The sequence below is a fragment of the Epinephelus fuscoguttatus genome, linkage group LG15 (assembly GCF_011397635.1).
Source record: "Epinephelus fuscoguttatus linkage group LG15, E.fuscoguttatus.final_Chr_v1".
NCBI lineage: Eukaryota > Metazoa > Chordata > Actinopteri > Perciformes > Serranidae > Epinephelus > Epinephelus fuscoguttatus.
Window position 1 is genome coordinate 13365956 of NC_064766.1, and position 26748 is coordinate 13392703.

The following is a 26748-nucleotide window of genomic DNA, read 5'->3' on the forward strand; positions in this document are numbered from 1 at the left end:
GTTGCATCAGGCCAACTCAGACCAAGTCTGACTCTAATGCAATCATTTCAGATTTCCTTCATTTTTAAGGCTTGTTTTGTGGATTTCGAGCTAAATGTTGAGGCCTGGGGCACGTCTTGTAGTAATGATACTCGTTACCTGGAGAGGTTGGAAAAAGATACACTTTTCTTCCCTGCTCCGATACCAAAACCAAACCCTGAAAAGTGTAGGGTTAGCTAGCTAGCTACTGGAGATATAGCCTACTGAATGTACACACATGCTGCTTTTGCTTTTTAATGATTATAACACTGAAAAAAGGCCGACCCTGCTGTACAGGAACCAGTGAAGGGAAGCAGGGAAACTTCTGCTCCTATTCAATCAGCTGTGTGTCATCAAATTGTATGTACATGAACGTTGTTTGACTTCCCCTATAAGATACCTGCAAAGCCAAACACCGTTCATCTACACACATTGTGATGCCACACAGCTGGTTCAATATCGCCAAAGTTTCCCTTTGTATTCATTGTCTTGTTTTGCAGTGATCAGCAGTGATGTGGTGGTTCACTTTTACACTGTGATCTGTAGCCTATATTTCGGCTTTAGCTTCGAACTATCTTTGTCTTTTAACCTGTTGTTGCTGCTGAGTCAGTTTGACATCCTGGATATATCATTCAAACACAGACTGTACACCCCTCTGTCTGCTTCTCTTTGGAATCAAAAATCCAAAAATATGATATGTCTTCAAGGAGTGCAGTTGGTTACAGTATGTGCTCCATGCTTACTCCAACAGCTTGTCAGAGCATCACAAAGGGGCGGGGCTTAGCAAAAGGTCAATTAACCTAAGCCCTTTTCTACACAAAGATTGTGCTACATAGGGCAGCTACAAAGTCCCTTTTTCCATGCGTCTCCTGCATGTTAACACAGAGCCAAACGACGGCAGCATCATGTCGATCCAGTGTGTGATTATAAGCTGCATTCCAGCATTACGCAACCAAAAGAGGTGTGACATGTAACACAACAGCATCAGCCTCTGGTGTTACATATACACATTGGCAGTGCTTTTAAAACAACAATGGCATAACACGGCAATAACAATTATTTACTATCCTGTTATATGGCGGCTGATTTCGTCCTCTGTTTAAAGGGTAGCTTCCGCATCTCATTATTTTCCCAATTTGCATTCGTATATGGCCGCAGTTCTTCTTCTTTGAGTTAGCTGCTAACTGCTAACAGCTACTTTTAAAATCTCCTCTGGTAAAGTCGCACACATAACACGTTGTCAAACACGTAGCACGAAGCTGGAGAATGACTGAAACTTTCTATTGTGAAAAATCACCACTAAAAGCTTCTAAACACAACCAGACATGTTCCAACAGGAATATGATCTGAAATCAGGGAGAAATTAATGACATCGGCAACCAAGATAACAAGTTTTCCTGAATAGCATGTAGCTACACGTGGCAGTGTATGTGATGTAGCCCAAAGACTTGCAGTAGCTCGCCTGGAGCAGAAATCCGTTATGACCTGGTGTCAGCTTGGCTGCGTTTAACATGCTCAAGGCCTTGGCTTCCAGCAGCTCCGGCCTGGTCTCAGGTGAGGGGCCTGACAAAAGACAGCACAGTTGGCCATGACGCTAACAAAACAATCTATAATGGAAACTACAAAAAAACTTGAATTAAACAACTTCTTGTGATATTACAGGTGTGGATAGAGGCGGGATCTCAAATATGCTTCTCCTACAGCGTGACTGCAGGAACTCTGACTGTTCTGGGCAGCTATAATCGGCACCACAACAACTGTTATAAGTAAGGATAAACTGCAAAACACAATTACTTATGTAACAATACTTAACTTTAAAAGTGTGTGGGATGTGATAATCGTTAAGAGTTCAATGTCACAAACAGCAACCAAAACAACAGAATAAAGGACATTTGTATTGTGCTACAAATTCACTTAACTTTTTTTTTCATATTAGGCCTACCATTTTCAAGTCGCAACATACCTATGTCAATTTCCTCTCAACTGATATGAATTTCTCTGACCTCTAGGGACAGCTTTTGGCTCTGTCTGCTGAACAGTGGGACCAGTTTTGTTGCTGGATTTGTCGTCTTCTCTGTGCTTGGATTCATGGCTCAGAAACAGGGTGTTACTGTTGACACTGTGGTTGAGTCAGGTCCAGTATATTTGAAGATATCATCATATACAATGTCTAAGTCTGTAAATGATACAAAGGTGAATACCATGTCCTAACATCAATAACTGTATAGCTTAATGATAAGTCTCTCCTTGTTTACTTAACAGGTCCAGGTTTGGCCTTCATTGCTTACCCTCAGGCAACAGCTATGATGCCGTTGCCACAGTTCTGGACTGTCTGCTTCTTCCTGATGCTCTTTCTACTGACTGTTGACACACATGTAAGACGTTTTATTGTACTGATTACCAATGCCTTGCAGGCACAAAAATGAGTTATTTTGTTTATTGTACTTTATCACCAGTTTGTGACGGTCGAGTGTTTTATCACCTCAATAAGTGACTTGTTCCCGGAGCTGTTTCGTAAATCAGGGAGACATGAACTGCTTGTTCTTTCCATCTGTTCATCCTTCTTCCTCATAAATCTGATGTTGGTCACTGAGGTGAATAAAATATTTCAGTGAGGGTACTTTCAAACATTGATTGTCACAAAATGTTTTAAAGCTATTTCTCATATTAAAACCTTGTCTCTTTCTATTGCAGGGAGGGGTTTACATATTCCAGCTTATTGATTATTATGGCACTACCAGAGCTTGTCACTATTTCATGGCTTTATTTGAGTGTCTGGCTCTGGCCTGGATTTTTGGTATGCAAGAAAGAAAAAACAACAACTTTTATGCTCTTTTTAATTGTCGTCATATGATCTCACTATTTGTATTTATCTGTGCTTCAGCTGTCTTTATTCAATAATCAGTTACGACGTCATGTTCTTCCCTTAAACCTCCAACCTTGGTCACAATCATGAATTTTGATCAGGTGCTGATCGTGTTATTAACATCATTGAGGACATGACAGGACAGAGACCCTCTGTTTTCTTCAAACTGTGCTGGAAATACGTGATTCCTCCACTGTCACTGGTGAGTCAGTTTTAAGAGAAACAAGATGCAGTTGCTTTAATAACAAGACTAAACAGTAGATCTTAACATGAATTACAGCCGATGACGATAAAGATGTTCTCAGTTTTGCAGGTATTTGGTCATAAACCAAAATATTGGATGAATTAAAACATGACCTGGCTATGGCGCCAAAGGAAAGGTTAAGGGATCTCCAAAGATATTATAAGTCATCCTGAGGAGGTCATGAATGTCTGAATCAAATGTCATGGTATTCCTCTTAATAGCTGTGGAGGCATGTCAGTCAAAAACAAAAATGTCAACCTGCCAGTAGGAAAACGGAACGGAACAGAAAAGTCAAAAGATCACTAAAGTTCGAAAGATTCATCCTCTGATGACCATGAATGCCTAGACAAAATTTCACGTTAATCCGTCCTGTGCTTGTTAAGATATTTCAGTCTGAACCAGGTTTGTGGACTATCCAGCCAACATTGCTAGCATGTCTTAAAAATTAGAGCTGACGCTGACGCTGTCATTCTGTAGAACGTAAAACCTTTTTTCAGCAATGATACATAACATTATTGTGCAGAATATGTGAAGCTATTTGAAAGGGGCTCTGTAGGCCTACTAATATTTTTTTTAAAGTTAAACTCTTCACTCCATCCCCACTCTCAAGAAAAGAACTCAACTCTGCACACGTTTACAGGTTTCCTTTATCCTGTACCTGGTTGATTTCAAACACCTCAAAATCAATGACTGGTACATTTACCCTGACTGGGCATACGCCTTGGGATGGACCATGACACTCTCCTCTGTTCTCATGGTGCCACTGTGGGCAGCTGGGCAGATGTGTTTAACAGCAGGAACCTTCAGACAGGTCAGTGTGTGCAAAGAAGACATTTCTGCAACTCTGGATGCCTCAAAAACATGATGCTCTTTGTTTTTTCTTTTAGCTGATGACTCATCTGCTCATCCAAATCCTTTGGTGTGTCCTATACTTATAGCTCTGGGAGCCAAAAAGTACATGAGTGTCATAGCTAATTATCAAAGTAGTGTTGTCAACTCATTTTGTCTGTTCCTTTGTTCCAGCGTTTGTCTGTCCTGTGTTGCCCTGCTGAAGATCCAGCCTGGCAGAGGAGAAAAATGGAAGAGGAGGGAACAATTGTTGAACTGAGGACGACTGCAACAACTTAGTGTGACCTGGAACGTCAAATCAACTTGATAGTTTAACCCATTATTTGGACATTTATAAAATGAGTTAAACAGTGTTTTGTTGCATTTCATTGTTTTTTTGTTTTTTTTTCAGAAATAGTATCATTTCAACCTCTTATCAATAGCATCCCTGAATCTTCACTCTCACTCTTGTAATATCTATATGTATCTATATATAAAAAGTATATCATAGCTGAGTATTAATAGTTCTGTTTTTAGCTGCACAGAACTTATATTAAGGTGAAGAATGCAATAAATATAAGCTACTGGGATGTTTTTGTCATCAGGTTGAATAATTAAAAATAAACTACAACTAACTAACTAATATACTACTACTAAATAAACACTCTAACCTGGTTTTTGCCAATGCTACATGTCTTGTGTTAAATGTAAAGGGAGACTTTGGTGAATTGCTTTGTAGATCAATATATTTGCTATGCACATATGACATAGGACAGAAAAAAAAACTTTCCCTCTTCTGATCCTTGGTTGTTAACTCCCAGGGACAACTTATAATATTCACATTTGTGTATTAGTTTTTACAATAAGTATAAGAATTTTGACAAAAACAAAAATGCCATTAATGTCTTCCTGTTATTTTATTATTGTACATATTGATATTAAAATAGGTCTGGATATGAACCATGAGAGGAAATCAACTGACTTGGACAATTAAAGGTATACTGTGCAGGATTGTCAGTTACTCTTTGTAAACATGCTCATTATGGAAAGTGAAAGTAAAAACCAACTCAAGATTCACTCCCATTTGGTGTTTTGCCTTGCTATATTTGTGCTTTGTTAGCACTGTGTCTCTTTGATGTCTGCTGCTTATAGTCTGGCCCCTGGTCACAATCTTTATTAAAAACTCCAAACTCACCTGAACGCAGTACAGTACATGCTCATAAATCCCCCAAACACAGAAAATATGAAGAAAATCTGAAAATCCAGGTGAAGGGCAGAGTCACTGCAGAAAAATACACCACCACACACTTCCAGTGGGTCATAAGTGGATTACTTCTGTATGAGTCTATACATTAGTATATCTTTAGTAAATGACTTTATCACAAACATAATAGCAGTTAAATATTTTAAGATCTATCACCTCACAGAGATGGACCAATGTCAAGGCGGGCTCAATTATCCCACGAAAAATTTAAATAGTGACAGGTAGTAGGCCTTTAATGCTACATCACAATTCATAATAAGCATAAATTAATACAAATAGGTGACAAAACACACAAGATAAAAATATCAAAGTTTAATAAGCAAGTGCTGCAGTCCATATAAGTGCTTCAGGCTAGGCTGGAAAGGGCACTTCTAGGAGCACAGATGGTAAAGTTGAACACTGATATGGCTACAAATGTTATTTTCAGAAAGAACACACTGTATATTAAAATCTGTCAGCCATCTCATGAATCATGACACTCTTGGGTAGGTGTATTAGCAAATCCTTACCTTTTTATACTTACCAACTCAGGCAACCAAAGGAACTGCATGTGTGTGAAAAGGTAAGTGCAGGTTACAAAAATATGTTACAAGTGCAAGTTGTGCGATTCAGCTTCCTACTCTCAGTTCCCAGTAAACATAGTAAGTAAACACAGACAGCCCAGACAAATGTCTGGGTGTAAAGACAAAATACTGTGTGTTTATGAAAAGACATCTGCTATAGGTCAGAACTGACTGTCTCCTGGTTGACCAGCTCAGAGGTCCATTTGCAAATGTTTGACTAAACATTGCAATAAATACTCTAAACTCTCAAAGACAGGCTTGCTCTTGTGAATTCAAGGTTTATATAACGAGAAACATTTCCAAAAAAAGCAAGATCGGTGGGTTAGCAAGGTATGTTGAGTCTAAAGCCAGTTTTCCATTTCATGAAATTGGCCCTCTTTTAACCTGGCTAAATCACCATGGTAATTTATGCTGGTCAGGACCCATTTTAGTTCTGAGTTTCAACTTGAAATTGGCTAAAAAGCACTTTTCACAAATCAACACGTTGGAAGTAGTGCCACTCTATAGTCAGTGGTCAACCCCAGCGTGGCCACGTGACTTTACGCCAGCACAGACGAATTCTTACCTGATTGGGTTTGTCTTTGAATTTCACTACATTCACTCTGGACATGCTGACAGGAAACCCGGAAACTCTTTAGAGACCTTGACTGAACTTCTTATCACTTTAATCTGCTGCAGCTGTAAAGCTATAAAAAATAAGGTCCAGTAGGGCTGCATTTTCAACAACACAGTGGATTCTGTACTCTAAGGTCCTAAAATGAATCCAGAAAGAAGAAAAAGAGGAAATCAGAAGTGGGCTGAAGACAGAGGACAGTGGGCCAGTAAAACAGAGTATATTCTGGTTGTTGCAGGAAATGTGGTCGGCCTGGGCAATGTGTGGAGATTCCCTTACCTCTGCTACAAGAATGGTGGAAGTGAATTGTACAAACTGCCAATGGATTTGTTTATCTATTTATTTTTATTTTTGTATTATTTAATTCATCATTTCCATGAGCATACATGTCTATGTGTCTACCATAGGTGCCTTTCTGGTGCCATATGCATAGCTGTGGTGTGTGGGATGCCTCTGTTCCTACTAAAGACAATGCAATCAGTCAGTACACCCAGGAAGGATTCATCACCTGCTGGGGGAAATTGTGTCTACTTGCTCAAGGTGAGTTGAAGTAACCTATGATGAATACACACAGAGACATGAATGCTCATTGAAATAAAGTAATTTGAGAACAGGGTGTGAACAACTCAAAAAAGCAGCACTTGTTCTGTCGACACAACATGGCAGATTCCTTAGACTGGATGTTTGTCAATTTGTCTTTGCCATGGGTGCACATACATTTCATACTCCTATAGGTGCCTTTCTGGTGCCATATGGTCTGTTAGCTGTGGTGTGTGGGATACCTCGATTCCACAAAGACTTAGCAAAAGATTAACTTTCTTAGATTAACATCTGTCAAATTAACTGCTTTATTTCAGCGATCACATAAATACAGTATACTACATATTTAAATGCCAATGCTCAAAATAGCGCTTAAGCAATAAGAAAAAACTTAATAGCAATTTTAATAATAACGCAGTAAAGATCAGTTTGCATAGAAGGATTGGTGACTGTTTGAATAGACCCCTCTGGCTCTTGCAAAACAGCAATGTAAATGGAGCTGTTGTTTAAGAAGTTATATCTGGGTTCATGGGAGGAGATAGTCAAATTAGGACAAGATACCTGATAAAAGAAGCAAAGATCAGCTGGAAACACACAACTGATGAAGTCCTTGATGCTGAGATGAAGAAAGAAAGAAGAAACAGAGGAAATCAGAATAGGGCTGAAGACAGAGGAGAGTGGGCCAGTAAAACAGAGTATATTCTGGTTGTTGCAGGAAATGTGGTCGGGCTGGGCAACGTGTGGAGATTTCCTTACCTCTGCTACAAGAATGGTGGAGGTGAATATTATAAAAAAAACAAACTTATAGTGCACTGAAAAAATGGTAATATGGATGATTGGAGATTAAAATACATCCTATGTAATATCTACAAGGTGCCTTTCTGGTGCCATATGGTCTGTTAGCTGTGGTGTGTGGGATACCTCTGTTCCTACTGGAGACTTCAGTTGGCCAGTACACCCAGGAAGGATTCATCACCTGCTGGAGTAAATTGTGTCCACTAGCACAAGGTGAGTTGTGAGATTGAAAAGAGAAAAAGTCCTATTTGTCCACAATTATTTATTTATTTTCAATTAAGAAATGGCATATTTTTGTCCAAAGTTAACTCAACTCTGAAAATGTAGTTATAGGAAAAAAAAAAAAAAAAAGTAAAATGTTTTTTATTTGTTTTTCAGGGATTGGATATGGAAATTTTATGATGAAAATGTATGACTTCAGCTACATTATAATCCAGGTCTGGGCTCTCTTCTACCTGGTGTTCTCATTCAGATCCCAGCTGCCCTGGGCCACCTGTGAGAACACCTGGAATACAGGTAAACTCTAATGTTTAAAGCTCACAAAGAAGTCCTTGGTTCTACCATATATTCACATTTATCCAGGGACCTTCACGTGTTGATTTGTATCATTACTAACATTTATTCTTTGTCCACTAAACTAGCTAACTGTATGGATCCTCAGATTTTGGATTCACCTTCAATAAATCTGACAAATCAGACTGTGTTGACCAACACTACCTTTGCTGCTACTGAGTTCTGGGAGTGAGTTTGAATTTGTTTTCTTTGTTGTCTTTTAATGACCAATGATGACATCAAAGTGACTGAATATCAACATTTTTTATACAATAAAGATAATTACATAATGGTATCCAGGCAAAATACCTTAGAAGTGCAATGTCATTAATGAACATATCCTCAATGTTTTTGTATTATATCCTATGACACACACATCCTATGAATTTGTGCACCGTGAATGACATTCCGTGCTTAGTGTGAAGTTTCACACTTAACATAAAGTTACGTGGGTTAGGTTTAGGTCAAGTTAAGTTAATGGTTAGGTTTAGGAAAGAAACACGATGACGACATTCACTCAAAATTCACAAGTTTTCAAACACCAGTCTCCTGGGGAGTGTGTAAAGTCTTGAGTTTTGTGACCTGGTCACCACCCCAAGCTAGGCTACCACCTTTCAGGACTGCCTCATTCTTTACTTCTGTCAGAACATTGGTCACTTGATTGCAGCATTCTCAAATATGTGGGCTATACACTAATAACAGGCTCATGATAATGTGGGACATGTACAAAATTGAATGCATCACTTTCCATAGGAAAATGTAAAAACAGTGCCCGACAACAGCCTGATTAATGGAAGCCTTTCTCAAAAATGCTAAGTCATGAGCCTTTTGGTGCTACTGTCAGCTCCAATTTGACATCGACACACTGTACAACTCCATTGAGTTTTTCTTTGAGTTCTGGAATTGGATGGGATTGGTAAAACATTAAATGTTTGTTAAAAAACATATGATAATAAATGGGGTTAACAGTGAGAAAACCTTAAAGGATGATCTTGACCCAAAATGATGATTTTTCACCAGTTAATCTCTCTCTGTGATCTTGAAGACTTGAAAAGTTTGCACTCCCACTTTTTTCATTATTATTATTGAGAACTGAACTTCTTAATGTGATAGCCATTTCTTCTGTAATGGTGTTGATCAGACAGTTTTAACAACAGAAAAACAACATCAAAACTTTCATACATTAGGCTATGTCAAACTCCTTGTGTACCATATTCCACATCAGGTAGCCTATCCACTTGTTGTTTGAGGATACTCCTTACAAATACATGTAAATAACTGGAGGAGTTCATTAGTGCCAGGTTGAGTGTCCTATTTTTGCTCATGTGTGCACTATGTTAAAGACATGACTTGGGGCCGTTTCATAGTCGACGCATGCAAGCGGCGCGAGCAAGCGGCGCGAGCAACGCACTTCCTCTCATAGTCAACACATTGAACGCAAGCGATGTGGGCGACACTTGAAATGCAATACGTCACTCGCGCAATAGGGGGTAGCAGAGTCACCGGTACATTCTGGCTAGCTAGTAGTGCTGTAGCTAGCTAGTACTGCTATTTTATTAGAGTGCAGGGCACTAGAACTGTCATATAAATGAGGGTGTGCCCACACGAGTTTGCAAACTTTTTCCTCCTCGCCCGCCATATTTCATACCTGGTCCTTCTGTGATGAACAAAAAGTGGTTAATTTCAAGTATGTTGCTTGCATTATCACCCCTGCTGGCAACGCATGGTATTACACACAACGCTGTGTCGTGTATCAAAAAATTGGACAACACGCAAGCACGCATCATGCGTCGACTATGAAACGGCCCTTAGGGTCACTCACTGGCCAGGAGTCTCCTTAATAACAGCTGCCCCACTTGCTACCCTTGTATACACTGCCATATCTACATAAATAGCAGGATAAACATTTTCCACCAGGGATTAAACTGTCATTTAGTAAAATAAGTGATATGACGAGACACAACTTTGTAACACTAAGCCAAATATCTAGAAATCATGAATCATAATTTCTTGTCATATCATGTGTACCTTTTAAATTTTGCCTCTCCTCAGACGGCGGGTGCTGGGCATGTCTGGAGGCATTGAGGAGCTGGGCAGTGTGAGATGGGAATTGGCTTTGTGTCTTCTAGCTGCCTGGGTGTTCTGCTACTTCAGTATTTGGAAAGGTGTCAGATCTTCTGGAAAGGTCAATGGAAATACTTTAATAAGTTGATATTTATACCTACAGTACACATAAACTATCATTATGCATCGGTAAACTCCATTAATTCTGGTTATTAGACACACATTTTTTGAGACTTTCTTTCTTCTTCTTTAAGGTAGCATACTTCACAGCCACTTTCCCCTATGTGATGCTCCTGATTCTGCTCATCAGAGGCTTGACTCTTCCTGGAGCTGGGGAAGGGATCCACTACTACCTGTATCCAAACTTAAACCGCCTGGCTAACCTTGAGGTTACTTGTATGTTATCATGTAGAGCATAATGACAGTTCCATCACGTAACTGGTTAGTAATCTTCTCAATAACAACCCATATTCAATTTCCTTCTCCAAAAGCATCATGCATGCATTCATTCATTATCCGTAACCACTTATCCAGTAAAGGGTTGTGGGGGGACTGGAGCCTATCCCAGTTGTCACTGGGCATGGGGGGGTTACCTTAGCCTGAGTGTCAGACTGAAGCTCCCAGAACCTTCAGTCTGACACTGCCTCCATTGAAGGCGATTTACAAAGGGGAGGGAATTTGATTTTTCCCTAACCAATCAGTAGAGATCAGCGACTCACCAGAATCTGACATCATTAGTATCCATGCCTCGGGGGTGCCGAAAACAAGCAAGCATTGCCCGTTTAAAATGTCTCCGTCGTCGTGCACGCCCAGCTGCATCGCCGTTAAATCCAGTTTAGCAGCTTCCTTAATTTGGTCCTCCATTAACGCGAGTAGTGGCAAAATACCTTGATAGCACCATTAATGTGGTCTGTGGGATCTGTAGCGGTCGCCATTGTTGCTATCCTCACCAGTTACCCACCGGCGTACAGCTTGACATCAGCGTGGCGCTGATTGGCTAATCACTAGACCCGCCCCCACCCCCGGCGTTCAATGGTCCGTCCCTCATTTGGACGAGATAAATCGCATATTCACTGAAGTATGCCAGACCAGTAATGAAAGCCTAGTCAGTTGAGTGGGCGGGGTCTATGGTCTGGAACCAGGCTAGGGTTACCCTGGACAGGTTGCCAGACTATCACAGGGCTGACACATAAAGACAGATGACCACTCATGCTTATGTCCATATCTTTGGTAGAGTCACGAATTGACCCTTCACTAAGTCCTGCCCATGCACACAGACTGGCTATTAATAACGTTGCATCAGGCCAACTCAGACCAAGTCTGACTCTAATGCAATCATTTCAGATTTCCTTCATTTTTAAGGCTTGTTTTGTGGATAAATGTTGAGACCTGGGGCACGTCTTTAATGATACTCATTACCTGGAGTGGTTGGAAAAAGATAGACTTTTCTTCCCTGCTCCAATACCAAAATCAAACCCTAAAAAGTGTAGGGTTAGCTAGCTAGCTGCTGGAAATATAGCCTATACTGAATATACACAAGCTGCTTTTACTTTTTAATGATTATAACACTGAAAAAAGGCCGACCCTGCTGTACAGGAACCAGTGAAGGGAAGCAGGGAAACTTCTGCTCCTATTCAATCAGCTGTGTGTCATCAAATTGTATGTACATGAACATTGTTTGACTTCCCCTATAAGATACCTGCGAAGCCAAACACCGTTCATCTACACACACTGTGATGCCACACAGCTGGTTCAATATCGCCAAAGTTTCCCTTTGTATTCATTGTCTTGTTTGGCGTTCAGCAGTGATATGGTGGTTCACTTTTACTCTGTGATCTGTAGCCTATAGTTCGGCTTTAGCTTCGAACTATCTTTGTCTTTTAACCTGTTGTTGCTGCTGAGTCAGTTTGACATCCTGGATATATCCTTCATACACAGACTGTACACCCCTCTGTCTGCTTCTCTCTGGAATCAAAAATCCAAAAATATGATATGTCTTCAGGGAGTGCAGTTGGTTACAGTGTGTGCTCCATGCTTACTCCAACAGCTTGTCAGAGCATCACAAAGGGGCGGGGCTTAGCAAAAGGTCAATTAACCTAAGCCCTTTTCTACACAAAGATTGTGCTACATAGGGCAGCTACAAAGTCCCTTTTTCCATGCGTCTCCTGCATGTTAACACAGAGCCAAACGACGGCAGCATCATGTCGCTCCAGTGTGTGATTATAAGCTGCATTCCAGCACTGCGCAACCAAAAGAGGTGTGACATGTAACACAACAGCGTCAGCCTTTGGTGTTACATATACACATTGGCAGTGCTTTTTAAACAACAACAATGGCATAACACGGCAATAACAATTATTTACCATCCTGTTATATGGCGGCTGATCTCGTCCTCTGTTTAAAGGGTAGCTTCCGCATCTCATTATTTTCCCAATTTGCAGACGTATATGGCCGCTGTTCTTCTTCTTTGAGTTAGCTGCTAACTGCTAACAGCTACTTTTAAAATCTCCTCTGGTAAAGTCGCACACATAACACGTTGTCAAACATGTAGCATGAAGCTGGAGAATGGCTGAAACTTTCTATTGTGAAAAATCACCACTAAAAAAACTAAACACAACCAGACATGTTCCAACAGGAATATGATCTGAAATCAGGGAGAAATTAATGACATCGGCAGCCAAAATAACAAGTTTTCCTGAATAGCATGTAGCTACACGTGGCAGTGTATGTGATATAGCCCAAAGACTTGCAGTAGCTCGCCAGGAGCAGAAATCCGTTATGACCTGGTGTCAGCTTGTCTCTCCATGTAGGAAAAAAGTTGGAAACAGAATATTCAGAATAATAATAGGGATTACATTTTATACATTTACTTAATTATTTGAAACTTTGGCTGCGTTTAACATGCTCAAGGCCTTGGCTTCCAGCAGCTCTGGCCTGGTCTCAGGTGAGGGGCCTGACAAAAGACAGCACAGTTGGCCATGACGCTAACAAAACAATCTATAATGGAAACTACAAAAAAACTTGAATTAAACAGCTTTTTGTGATATTACAGGTGTGGATAGAGGCGGGATCTCAAATATGCTTCTCCTACAGCGTGACTGCAGGAACTCTGACTGTTCTGGGCAGCTATAATCGGCACCACAACAACTGTTATAAGTAAGGATAAACTGCAACACAATTACTTATGTAACAATACTTAACTTTAAAAGTGTGTGGGATGTGATAATCATTAAGAGTTCAATGTCACAAACAGCAATCAAAACAACAGAATAAAGGACATTTGTATTGTGCTACAAATTCACTTAACTTTTTTTTTCATATTAGGCCTACCATTTTCAAGTTGCAACATACCTATGTCAATTTCCTCTCAACTGATATGAATTTCTCTGACCTCTAGGGACAGCTTTTGGCTCTGTCTGCTGAACAGTGGGACCAGTTTTGTTGCTGGATTTGTCGTCTTCTCTGTGCTTGGATTCATGGCTCAGAAACAGGGTGTTACTGTTGACACTGTGGTTGAGTCAGGTCCAGTATATTTGAAGATATCATCATATACAATTTCTAAGTCTGTAAATGATACAAAGGTGAATACCATGTCCTAACATAAATAGCTGTATAGCTTAATGATAAGTCTCTCCTTGTTTACTTAACAGGTCCAGGTTTGGCCTTCATTGCTTACCCTCAGGCAACAGCTATGATGCCGTTGCCACAGTTCTGGACTGTCTGCTTCTTCCTGATGCTCTTTCTACTGACTGTTGACACACATGTAAGACGTTTTATTGTACTGATTACCAATGCCTTGCAGGCACAAAAATGAGTTATTTTGTTTATTGTACTTTATCACCAGTTTGTGACGGTCGAGTGTTTTATCACCTCAATAAGTGACTTGTTCCCGGAGCTGTTTCGTAAACCAGGGAGACATGAACTGCTTGTTCTTTCCATCTGTTCATCCTTCTTCCTCATAAATCTGATGTTGGTCACTGAGGTGAATAAAATATTTCAGTGAGGGTACTTTCAAACATTGATTGTCACAAAATGTTTTAAAGCTATTTCTCATATTAAAACCTTGTCTCTTTCTATTGCAGGGAGGGGTTTACATATTCCAGCTTATTGATTATTATGGCACTACCAGAGCTTGTCACTATTTCATGGCTTTATTTGAGTGTCTGGCTCTGGCCTGGATTTTTGGTATGCAAGAAAGAAAAAACAACAACATTTTTACTCTTTTTAATTGTCGTCATATGATCTCACTATTTGTATTTATCTGTGCTTCAGCTGTCTTTATTCAATAATCAGTTACGACGTCATGTTCTTCCCTTAAACCTCCAACCTTGGTCACAATCATGAATTTTGATCAGGTGCTGATCGTGTTATTAACATCATTGAGGACATGACAGGACAGAGACCCTCTGTTTTTTTCAAACTGTGCTGGAAATACGTGATTCCTCCACTGTCACTGGTGAGTCAGTTTTAAGAGAAACAAGATGCAGTTGCTTTAATAACAAGACTAAACAGTAGATCTTAACATGAATTACAGCCGATGACGATAAAGATGTTCTCAGTTTTGCAGGTATTTGGTCATAAACCAAAGTATTGGATGAATTAAAACATGACCTGGCTATGGCGCCAAAGGAAAGGTTAAGGGATCTCCAAAGATATTATAAGTCCTGAGGAGGTCATGAATGTCTGAACCAAATGTCATGGTATTCCTCTTAATAGCTGTGGAGGCATGTCAGTCAAAAACAAAAATGTCAACCTGCCAGTAGGAAAACGGAACGGAACAGAAAAGTCAAAAGATCACTAAAGTTCGAAAGATTCATCCTCTGATGACCATGAATGCCTAGACAAAATTTCACGTTAATCTGTCCTGTGCTTGTTAAGATATTTCAGTCTGAACCAGGTTTGTGGACTATCCAGCCAACATTGCTAGCATGTCTTAAAAATTAGAGCTGACGCTGACGCTGTCATTCTGTAGAACAAAACCTTTTTTCAGCAATGATACATAACATTATTGTGCAGAATATGTGAAGCTATTTGAAAGGGGCTCTGTAGGCCTACTAATATTTTTTTTAAAGTTAAACTCTTCACTCCATCCCCACTCTCAAGAAAAGAACTCAACTCTGCACACGTTTACAGGCTTCCTTTATCCTGTACTTGGTTGATTTCAAACACCTCAAGATCAATGACTGGTACATTTACCCTGACTGGGCATACGCCTTGGGATGGACCATGACACTCTCCTCTGTTCTCATGGTGCCACTGTGGGCAGCTGGGCAGATGTGTTTAACAGCAGGAACCTTCAGACAGGTCAGTGTGTGCAAAGAAGACATTTCTGCAACTCTGGATGCCTCAAAACATGATGCTCTTTGTTTTTCTTTTAGCTGATGACTCATCTGCTCATCCAAATCCTTTTGTGTGTCCTATACTTATAGCTCTGGGAGCCAAAAAGTACATGAGTGTCATAGCTAATTATCAAAGTAGTGTTGTCAACTCATTTTGTCTGTTCCTTTGTTCCAGCGTTTGTCTGTTCTGTGTTGCCCTGCTGAAGATCCAGCCTGACAGAGGAGAAAAATGGAAGAGGAGGGAACAATTGTTGAACTGAGGACGCCTGCGACAACTTAGTGTGACCTGGAACGTCAAATCAACTTGATAGTTTAACCCATTATTTGGACATTTATAAAATGAGTTAAACAGTGTTTTGTTGCATTTCATTGTTGTTTTTTTTTTTTTTTTCAGAAATAGTATCATTTCAACCTCTTATCAATAGCATCCCTGAATCTTCACTCTCACTCTTGTAATATCTATATGTATCTATATATAAAAAGTATATCATAGCTGAGTATTAATAGTTCTGTTTTTAGCTGCACAGAACTTATATTAAGGTGAAGAATGCAATAAATATAAGCTACTGGGATGTTTTTTGTCATCAGGTTGAATAATTAAAAATAAACTACGAACTAACTAACTAATATACTACTACTAAATAAACACTCTAACCTGGTTTTTGCCAATGCTACATGTCTTGTGTTAAATGTAAAGGGAGACTTTGGTGAATTGCTTTGTAGATCAATATATTTGCTATGCACATATGACATAGGACAGAAAAAAAAAACTTTCCCTCTTCTGATCCTTGGTTGTTAACTCAGGACAACTTATAATATTCACATTTGTGTATTAGTTTTTACAATAAGTATAAGAATTTTGACAAAAAGAAAAATGCCATTAATGTCTTCCTGTTATTTTATGATTGTACATATTGATATTAAAATAGGTCTGGATATGAACCATGAGAGGAAATCAACTGACTTGGACAATTAAAGGTATACTGTGCAGGATTGTCGGTTACTCTTTGTAAACATGCTCATTATGGAAAGTAAAAACCAACTCAAGATTCACTCCCATTTGGTGTTTTGCCTTGCTATATTTGTGCTTTGTTAGCACTGGTCTGGCCCCTGGTCACAATCTTTATTAAAAACTCCAAACTCACCTGAACGCAGTACAGTACATGCTCATAAATCCCCCAAACACAGAAAATATGAAGAAAATCTGAAAATCCAGGTGAAGGGCAGAGTCACTGCAGAAAAATACACCACCACACACTTCCAGTGGGTCATAAATGGATTACTTCTGTATGAGTCTATACATTAGTATATCTTTAGTAAATGACTTTATCACAAACATAATAGCAGTTAAATATTTTAAGATCTATCACCTCACAGAGATGGACCAATGTCAAGGCGGGCTCAATTATCCCACGAAAAATTTAAATAGTGACAGGTAGTAGGCCTTTAATGCTACATCACAATTCATAATAAGCATAAATTAATACAAATAGGTGACAAAACACACAAGATAAAAATATCAAAGTTTAAAAAGCAAGTGCTGCAGTCCATATAAGTGCTTCAGGCTAGGCTGGAAAGGGCACTTCTAGGAGCACAGATGGTAAAGTTGAACACTGATATGGCTACAAATGTTATTTTCAGAAAGAACACACTGTATATTAAAATCTGTCAGCCATCTCATGAATTATGACACTCTTGGGTAGGTGTATTAGCAAATCCTTACCTTTTTATTCTTACCAACTCAGGCAACCAAAGGAACTGCATGTGTGTGAAAAGATAAGTGCAGGTTACAAAAATATGTTACAAGTGCAAGTTGTGCGATTCAGCTTCCTACTCTCAGTTCCCAGTAAACATAGTAAGTAAACACAGACAGCCCAGACAAATGTCTGGGTGTAAAGACAAAATACTGTGTGTTTATGAAAAGACAGGTCAGAACTGACTGTCTCCTGGTTGACCAGCTCAGAGGTCCATTTGCAAATGTTTGACTAAACATTGCAATAAATACTCTAAACTCTCAAAGACAAGCTTGCTCTTGTGAATTCAAGGTTTATATAACGAGAAACATTTCCAAAAAAAGCAAGATCGGTGGGTTAGCAAGGTATGTTGAGTCTAAAGCCAGTTTTCCATTTCATGAAATTGGCCCTCTTTTAACCTGGCTAAATCACCATGGTAATTTATGCTGGTCAGGACCCATTTTAGTTCTGAGTTTCAACTTGAAATTGGCTAAAAAGCACTTTTCACAAATCAACACGTTGGAAGTAGTGCCACTCTATAGTCAGTGGTCAACCCCGGCGTGGCCACGTGACTTTACGCCAGCACAGACGAATTCTCACCTGGCTGGGTTTGTCTTTGAATTTCACTGCATTCACTCTGGACATGCTGACAGGAAACCCGGAAACACTTTAGAGACCTTGACTGAACTTCTTATCACTTTAATCTGCTGCAGCTGTAAAGCTATAAAAAATAAGGTCCAGTAGGGCTGCACTTTTCAACAACACAGTGGATTCTGTACTCTAAGGTCCTAAAATGAATCCAGAAAGAAGAAAAAGAGGAAATCAGAAGTGGGCTGAAGACAGAGGACAGTGGGCCAGCAAAACAGAGTATATTCTGGTTGTTGCAGGAAATGTGGTCGGCCTGGGCAACGTGTGGAGATTCCCTTACCTCTGCTACAAGAATGGTGGAAGTGAATTGTACAAACTGCCAATGGATTTGTTTATCTATTTATTTTTATTTTTGTATTATTTAATTCATCATTTCCATGAGCATACATGTCTATGTGTCTACCATAGGTGCCTTTCTGGTGCCATATGCATAGCTGTGGTGTGTGGGATGCCTCTGTTCCTACTAAAGACAATGCAATCAGTCAGTACACCCAGGAAGGATTCATCACCTGCTGGAGTAAATTGTGTCTACTTGCTCAAGGTGAGTTGAAGTAACCTATGATGAATACACACAGAGACATGAATGCTCATTGAAATAAAGTAATTTGAGAACAGGGTGTGAACAACTCAAAAAAGCAGCACTTGTTCTGTCGACACAACATGGCAGATTCCTTAGACTGGATGTTTGTCAATTTGTCTTTGCCATGGGTGCACATACATTTCATACTCCTATAGGTGCCTTTCTGGTGCCATATGGTCTGTTGGCTGTGGTGTGTGGGATACCTCGATTCCACAAAGACTTAGCAAAAGATTAACTTTCTTAGATTAACATCTGTCAAATTAACTGCTTTATTTCAGCGATCACATAAATACAGTATACTATATATTTAAATGCCAATGCTCAAAATAGCGCTTAAGCAATAAGAAAAAACTTAACAGCAATTTTAATAATAACGCAGTAAAGATCAGTTTGCATAGAAGGATTGGTGACTGTTTGAATAGACCCCTCTGGCTCTTGCAAAACAGCAATGTAAATGGAGCTGTTGTTTAAGAAGTTATATCTGGGTTCATGGGAGGAGATAGTCAAATTAGGACAAGATACCTGATAAAAGAAGCAAAGATCAGCTGGAAACACACAACTGATGAAGTCCTTGATGCTGAGATGAAGAAAGAAAGAAGAAACAGAGGAAATCAGAATAGGGCTGAAGACAGAGGAGAGTGGGCCAGTAAAACAGAGTATATTCTGGTTGTTGCAGGAAATGTGGTCGGCCTGGGCAACGTGTGGAGATTCCCTTACCTCTGCTACAAGAATGGTGGAGGTGGATGATACAAACAGCCAATGGATTTGTTCAACTATTCATTTTTGTAATGAGAGATCACTGAGCTTATTGTGTAATTTGTCAATTCCATGAGTATACATGTCTATGTGTCTACCATAGGTGCCTTTCTGGTGCCATATGGTCTGTTAGCTGTGGTGTGTGGGTTACCTCTGTTCCTACTGGAGACTGCAATCGGTCAGTACACCCAGGAAGGATTCATCACCTGCTGGAGTAAATTGTGTCCACTGGCACAAGGTGAGTTGAAGTAAAATGTAAAATCTATAGGCCTGCATCACACAATGCTGTCAAGATGATTATTAGGCAATGTAATTCCAAAAATGATTCAAGCCCTTCTAACAAGCTAAATTCAAATGATCTCGACATTTTTAAACCATGGTGTTTATTCTGTTATTTCAGGAATTGGATATGGATTTTTCATGATGAAACTTTACGACTTTTGCTACATTTTAGTCCAAGTCTGGGCTCTCTTCTACCTGGCGTTCTCATTCAGAGCCCAGCTCCCCTGGGCCACCTGTGAGAACACCTGGAATACAGGTAGGATTTACTCAAAATGAACCATGAAAGAAAGATGTTTTCCATGCAGCATCTTCAGCGTTAATCTGTACTAGAGTGTGGTTTCAGTTGTGGCATTGGTAGTACTATTAATAATAGTTACACTATCAAGCCACTGTTGGTATACGCTATTATTTTCAATGGTAGTCGTCCTTCTTTCATTTACCGTTATGAAATCTTTGTTTGTTCCTATACCAGCGAACTGCCTTGGTCTTGACACTTTTAATTCATCTTATGTGACCGCAAATCAGATCAACACCACCTCTGCTGCAACTGAGTTCTGGGAGTAAGTCTGTTTAAATGTAACTGTGTCACTAAACTACATAAAGATTCAGATCAGAATGTCAGTATCATAAATGTACCCATGACAACATTGTTGGGTGTTTGCTCTGCATTACTGCAGACTATCATGCATTTTGGAAATGTAGAAATGTCATAATGTAATATTTAGATATTATAAGTACAAACACAGGCTATTCAATACTTCTTCCCTCTTATGCAGGCACAGAACATACCTGCATGTTATCACCAGCTGTTGTAGTGTTCATGTGCTTTTATTTTGGCATTTTTGCCTTGATAAGACAGTGGATGCTACAGAGGCAGAATGGAAACCAAGAAAAAGTTACTGGCTGGGATTGGATGCCTAATATTCACAACGTTTTGATGCCAAATTTGAAAACTGCACACTCATTATGAAGTTTTCTCTTTTTACTAAAACTATGAAATTGTTTGTTAACATTCGCCAATTTGTCCTTCCTCTCAGACGGCGGATGCTAGGCATGTCTGGAGGCATTGAGGAGCTGGGCAGTGTGAGATGGGAGCTGGCTTTGTGTCTACTGGCCAGCTGGGTGCTGTGCTACTTTAGTATTTGGAAAGGTGTCAAATCATCTGGAAAGGTCTGTGGAAATATTTTATCTGCTTTATTTTGCACAACAAGAACTACTACTTTTTCACTAAGAACTTTACACTACATTAGTCATCAAGTATTACAGTGTTTCCATTGATGTAAGCGCCATAAAAAAACATCTTTAAAATTCCATTTTCTTTTTAGGTAGCATATTTTACAGCTACGTTCCCCTATGTGATGCTCTTGGTCCTACTCATTAGGGGCCTGACTCTACCTGGAGCTTGGGAAGGGATCTACTTTTACCTGTATCCAGATTTGAACCACTTGACTAACCTTGAGGTGACCAGTTTATTTGATACTAACTTTAGAATTAGGTATCACTAAAATCTCCTTTAGATTAGTTCTGTTTTAGATACTGTTTTGCCTTTGATTTGGACCATTAGTTCAGACATGTGCACTAGCTGTAAATTAAACCTCAACAGCTATTTTGGTAGAAATAAAATAATGGATGATGAGCATGCAATGACAGGGGATGTAGAGTGTGTATAAAGCAAGAATAATAGTCTGCCGTGCAAGCAGCTCTGTGAGGCTGTACTAAGCCACAGCAGTGCCACGAGCGGAATGCTAACGTCAGCATGCAAACACGCTTACAATTATAATGCTAACATGCTAATGTTAAACAGGTATGTTTGCCATCTTTACATCTTAGCTTAGCTCATTAGCGCTGAACGCAAAGTCCTGTACAGCTTTAGTTGATTGGAATGACATTAGTATAGCAGCTTTTTGCTCATAAACCAAAGTATTTGATTCAAAGATGTGATCACTAAAACAATTACAATTCATCCTGAGGTGGACATGAATATGTGTACCAGATTTCATGGCAATTCATACAATACTTTTCAAGACATTTCATTCTAAAACACAAATGTGAATGTCACAGTGCTAGAGGAAAAGTCATGGGATCATTAGGATTCATCCTCTGGGGACCACAAACACCTGTAGATAATTTCATGGCAATTGCAAAGTGATGGACTGACTGATGGGAATTCTAAAAACACAAATTTCAATGAGCTGAAGAGTCATAAGAGTCACTATTTTTCCTGACATTACAGGTGTGGATAGAGGCAGGATCTCAAATATTCTTCTCCTATAGCTTGACTATAGGGACTCTGAATGTTCTGGGCAGCTATAACCCGTACCACAACAACTGTTACAAGTAAGTTTAAGGTAGATATTACATAACTTTATCCTAAATTGAAATTAGAAATGGGTTTAGTCATCACATCTCCCATTTCTATCCTGTTTTGTCAGTGTCACCCCCAGAAATGTTTCATAGGGCTGGCCAGAAGGGGACACTGAAAATCTTGGGGTGGCACACCGAAACCAAAGTTGAAAATTCTTTCACTATAAAGACTTAACAAATCGCATACTGATATACTTTGATTTCTTATTTCACAGTTAATATTACTAATTATCTGATGTGCATAAACAAATAGTGAAACAGTAAACATTTTGAGTTCCACAACAGCCCTGTTTTAATGTGTTATCTACAGCCTACATGTTAGGCAATTCATTGTTCTTGTATCAGGTTAGCCATTGGATTCATGCTGTGTTTCATTTGTAAACTATTAAAACTCTAAAAATATTAAGGGCCTTTTGTCTGACTTTCTCTGACCTCTAGGGACTGCTTTTGGCTCTGTTTGCTGAACAGTGGGACCAGTTTTGTTGCTGGATTTGTCGTCTTCTCTGTGCTTGGATTCATGGCTCAGAAACAGGGTGTTACTGTCGAAACTGTAGCTGAGTCAGGTATTACTCTTTCAATGAGCAAATATTTGAAAATTCAAACATAGAGGTATACGTATATCTTACATGTCAGTAGTGTCTCTCTTCTTGTTGATGTCCAATTTGCAGGTCCAGGTTTGGCCTTCATTGCTTACCCTCAGGCAACAGCTATGATGCCTTTGCCACAGTTCTGGTCCGTTTGCTTCTTCCTGATGCTCATTCTGCTGAGTGTTGACACACATGTAATACTGTTGCACTAACTATTGATTAATTATTGCTAAAGGTACACTTATGGGTAGACACTTATAGCATAAACCACACTACTTGCTCCTTTCTTTCCCCCCCAGTTTGTGACAGTAGAGAGTGTTATCACTACTGTGAGCGACATGTTTCCGAAGCTGTTACGTGCACCAGTGAAACATGAGATCTTTGTCCTCCTCTTCTGTTCATCCTTCTTCCTCATACATCTGACCTTGGTGACTGAGGTGAACAAAAAGTTGCCAAAAAGCCTACGTATGAAGCATATTTAAACATAAAATGACACTGATGTTTCTAATGGTTTTCAAATGATGTCTGTTGCCATCTCTTTTTGCCCTAGGGAGGAATTTATGTATTCCAGCTTATTGATTATTATGGTTGTACCAGAGCCTGTCAGGATTTTATGGCTGTATGTCAATGCCTGGCAATGGGATGGATTTTTGGTAAGTAAAAATTACTTACCAATGACCTCAATTAATAATGCCATTTTTATATGTGATTTGGCTATTCATGTCAAACACTGACTGTTACTTCTGTCTTTCTATTTTGGTCTCCAAGACACTATTGATGATAAAACAAGCAATATGAGCACAAAAAGAACTGGGAAAAGCAGAGACATACATTTTTCAGTCATCTGCATAACTGTTATAACTGACATTGTTGCCCAGGGGACCATGAATGAAGCAAATCAAACTGGGCCCAGAATGCTTCCTTGAGGAACTCCATAATGAGTAGCAAGGGTTTGCTATTTTCAGAGGGGCTGCAGAAGATGAAACAGTTGCATCGGTCTCGTTCATTTGTGATTTTTTAAATTGTTTTTATAACCCATATGATGGGAGACACAGCGGGCCCTAAGATATTTTCTCATGATCTAATCTGACCCCCTCAATAAAAAAAAGTTTGGACACCCCTGTTTTTGAACATGGGCTCATTTATATAAATAAGAACTGAATGCTTCAGAAAAACACAAATTAAACAAACAAAAAAAAAAGATGTGTAAATGAGGGAGAGTGATCAAGATTTTTTTTTTTTTTATAAATGTCAGGAATCTAATGCTGGATAAGAGAAATACTATGATTTTTGTTATTCTCAGTATTTTGCAATATAATTCAAATAAGTACATTAAAAATCTGAACTTTCACCAGGTGCTGACCGCTTTTTTAACATCATTGAGGACATGGCAGGACAGAGACCAAATGTTTTTTTTAAATACTGCTGGAAATATATCATTCCTCTGCTGTCACTGGTGAGTCACTTTTTGTTTGGCCCTTCTCACCAGTCAGCAGTTGAATTTCTCTTCCAGGGTCCACATGGTACAGCTGAAATTATTTATTTGCATGTTAAGTTTTACTTTCACCTACCAGCATTATCAGCTGGAAAACTGAAACCAATTTCCAATATTGCCAACTCCTTTCCAATGAAAGCAGCTACTTAGTTACTTGTAATTCATGTTCCTCCAATGTAGACTATAAATCTAACTATCCCCATTTCCCTAATCACCCTCCAGGGTCTCTAAATAACTTTCTTATGGCTTTAGATCCTATTCAGAAATGCTCCACCTCCATAAATTATATATATATTTAAATTTATAACTCCCCAGTTACTGACTCCCTTAACCCTAATCCGACAACCGGTCTGCAGCAGATTTGGGAGCAAGAAATTGCTCCCAAATCTGCCAATACCTGACAACTGGTGGGACCATATCCTGACTTTAGTCCAGTATTTTTCTACGTGCGCTAGGCATGGCTTATTACAGTGTAGTGTTCTTTTCATGGTACACTACACAAATTCCCAATCGGAAATAATTGTCCCAGATACCAGTAATATTTGTGAAATGTGCAAACACTCGCCTGCTCACCATACTCACATGTTCCTGTCCAAACTTAACAGATTTCTGGTGTCAAATATTTAGCACACTTGGGACAGGTTTTGGCATTAACCTGAATCCTGAACCTCTCACAGCCCTATGTGGAGCCCCACAACCTGCAACACCAAACTTCCCATTGATAAAACAGCATGTTCTGACCTTTACAACTCAACTTATTTGAGTGAAGGCACACTCTTCCCCCCTCACATAATAGTTGGTTTCAAGGTCCAGTGTGTAGGATTTAGGGTAATATATTGGCAGAAATGGAATGACGGATGGATGTATGTTTTCTATAAGGTATAATCGCCTGAAAATAAGAACGGTTGTGTTGTCCTTACTTTAGAATGAGCCGCTTATATCTACGTGGGAAGCAGGTTCTCACCCACAAATCCCACCATGTTTCTACTGTAGCCCAGAATGGACAAACCACTGGCTCTAGGTAGGGCCATTTGCATTTTCACATCAGCTACCAGCTAGTTCAACAATGTCAGAAAGCACTGATTTTTACGCAAAATTGCATTATTCAGAGTTTTTACATGTTTTAAACTTCTGATTTGATGAACAGACCTCTGTGGATAATTCGGCACTGAAGTTTCAACTGGTTGCAATCTGCAATCCTCACCGCCAAATGCAACCAAATCCTACACACTGCTACCGAAAGGAGATTCTAAATCACACCAAACTTGAAAAGATTAGATTATCACTGATAGACCCCAGTATATTGTTGACAAGACGTGGACGCCCTGTACTGAGTATCTGAATAAGGCTACCATCGATCCAGATGACACCTAGATGGCACGCCACAGCTATCCTCACGAATGTCTCATAAATGCACCTATTTTCCTGTCACTTGATACTGGCATTCATTTATTTTATTTAGTTTTTGTTGTTGTATTTATTTATCCTTGTCTGTCTTTTTCTATGACCATTGGGAAGGATTTAGAATATGGGTGGGAAGGGTTAATGGATATGGGAAGGTCGAGTAGGAGTTCATACAAATGATTTGTTCATGTTCTTATTAATGTTTGTGTGCCTCGTAGGTCAAATCAGACACCAGTTCATTCTGACATCTTATTATTAAATATTATAATATAAACATTAATACAGGTGTAAAATGAAGGAAAAAAATGTAATTTATGGTAACTCAACATTGTTCAGTTTTGGAATTTGACTGCATTTAATTAAGGTGCATTGAGACTGCTTCTTTACTGTGTTTTCTTTTAACGGTGTCCTTATTTGTTTTTCAGTGACACATTGTTGAATTCATTTATGTTTGTCCCTGGACTTTTCTCCATAATCCTCCCCTTCACAGAGTTCCTTTATCCTGTACCTGGTTGATTTCAAACACCTCAAGATCAATGACTGGTACATTTACCCCGACTGGGCGTACACGTTGGGATGGACCATGACACTCTCCTCTGTTCTCATGGTGCCACTGTGGGCAGCTGGACAGATGTGTTTAACAGCAGGAACCTTCAGACAGGTCAGTGTTTAAGATTATGTATCTAGTTAGTAGAATGCACAGCAGTAGCGACACAAAAATCAAACCAGTATTATCCTTAAAATCTAAAAGAAATAGTGCATGAGATTTGGACAGTCACAGGCCACCGGCCTCCAGATGTGAATATACATGTGGTCTATCTGTATTCATCAAAATCACTTTTCTGTATTCCAGCGTTTGTCCATCCTCTGTCATCCTGCTGAGGCTGTAGGCTGTGGGATGCAAGGAGAAAAGGAGGAGGCAGTTCAACTGCAGATGTCTGCAGTAACAGCTTAATATGAGCTGCAAAGTCACTTTAATTTAATATTCCAGCTGTCATATAAGCTTTGAGCAATCAATGTAGTGTAGCTAAGAGATTCAAGCTCAGATTGCAGCTGTAATGAAAACAATTTAAACGAATTAACAATTTCGAAAATCTATCATTTAAGCCATTTTTTTAAATCAACAAAAGATACCCAAAACTCTGGATGATTTTGTTTTGTTTCCTAAAATTATACATTGAATACATTAAATTAAAAAAAAAGAACAATAATG

The 26748-nt window shown here is 39.3% G+C and overlaps 2 protein-coding genes across 2 annotated transcripts in view; both read left to right on the forward strand.

The window, feature by feature from the left end:
• LOC125901649 (sodium- and chloride-dependent betaine transporter-like) overlaps nt 1-15976 on the forward strand; it is a 29301-nt gene extending 13325 nt beyond the window's left edge. The window contains exons 9-16 of the mRNA XM_049597418.1: nt 1681-1784; nt 2028-2152; nt 2281-2393; nt 2475-2612; nt 2713-2815; nt 2986-3086; nt 3769-3939; nt 15862-15976. Coding sequence (XP_049453375.1) covers nt 1681-1784; nt 2028-2152; nt 2281-2393; nt 2475-2612; nt 2713-2815; nt 2986-3086; nt 3769-3939; nt 15862-15903 — 897 coding nt within the window. The 3' untranslated portion in view covers nt 15904-15976. The remainder of the gene's footprint in view (nt 1-1680; nt 1785-2027; nt 2153-2280; nt 2394-2474; nt 2613-2712; nt 2816-2985; nt 3087-3768; nt 3940-15861) is intronic.
• A 3364-nt stretch (nt 15977-19340) lies between these two features.
• LOC125901652 (sodium- and chloride-dependent GABA transporter 3-like) lies at nt 19341-26515 on the forward strand. The gene is made up of 14 exons (XM_049597422.1): nt 19341-19386; nt 19507-19641; nt 19804-19941; nt 20158-20245; nt 20723-20855; nt 21011-21145; nt 21919-22022; nt 22488-22612; nt 22718-22830; nt 22936-23073; nt 23187-23289; nt 23992-24092; nt 26026-26196; nt 26389-26515. Exons 3-14 carry the CDS (start codon nt 19824-19826, stop codon nt 26488-26490), a joined length of 1431 nt encoding a protein of 476 aa, XP_049453379.1. The 5' UTR covers nt 19341-19386; nt 19507-19641; nt 19804-19823; the 3' UTR covers nt 26491-26515.
• Nucleotides 26516-26748: the final 233 nt, after the last annotated feature.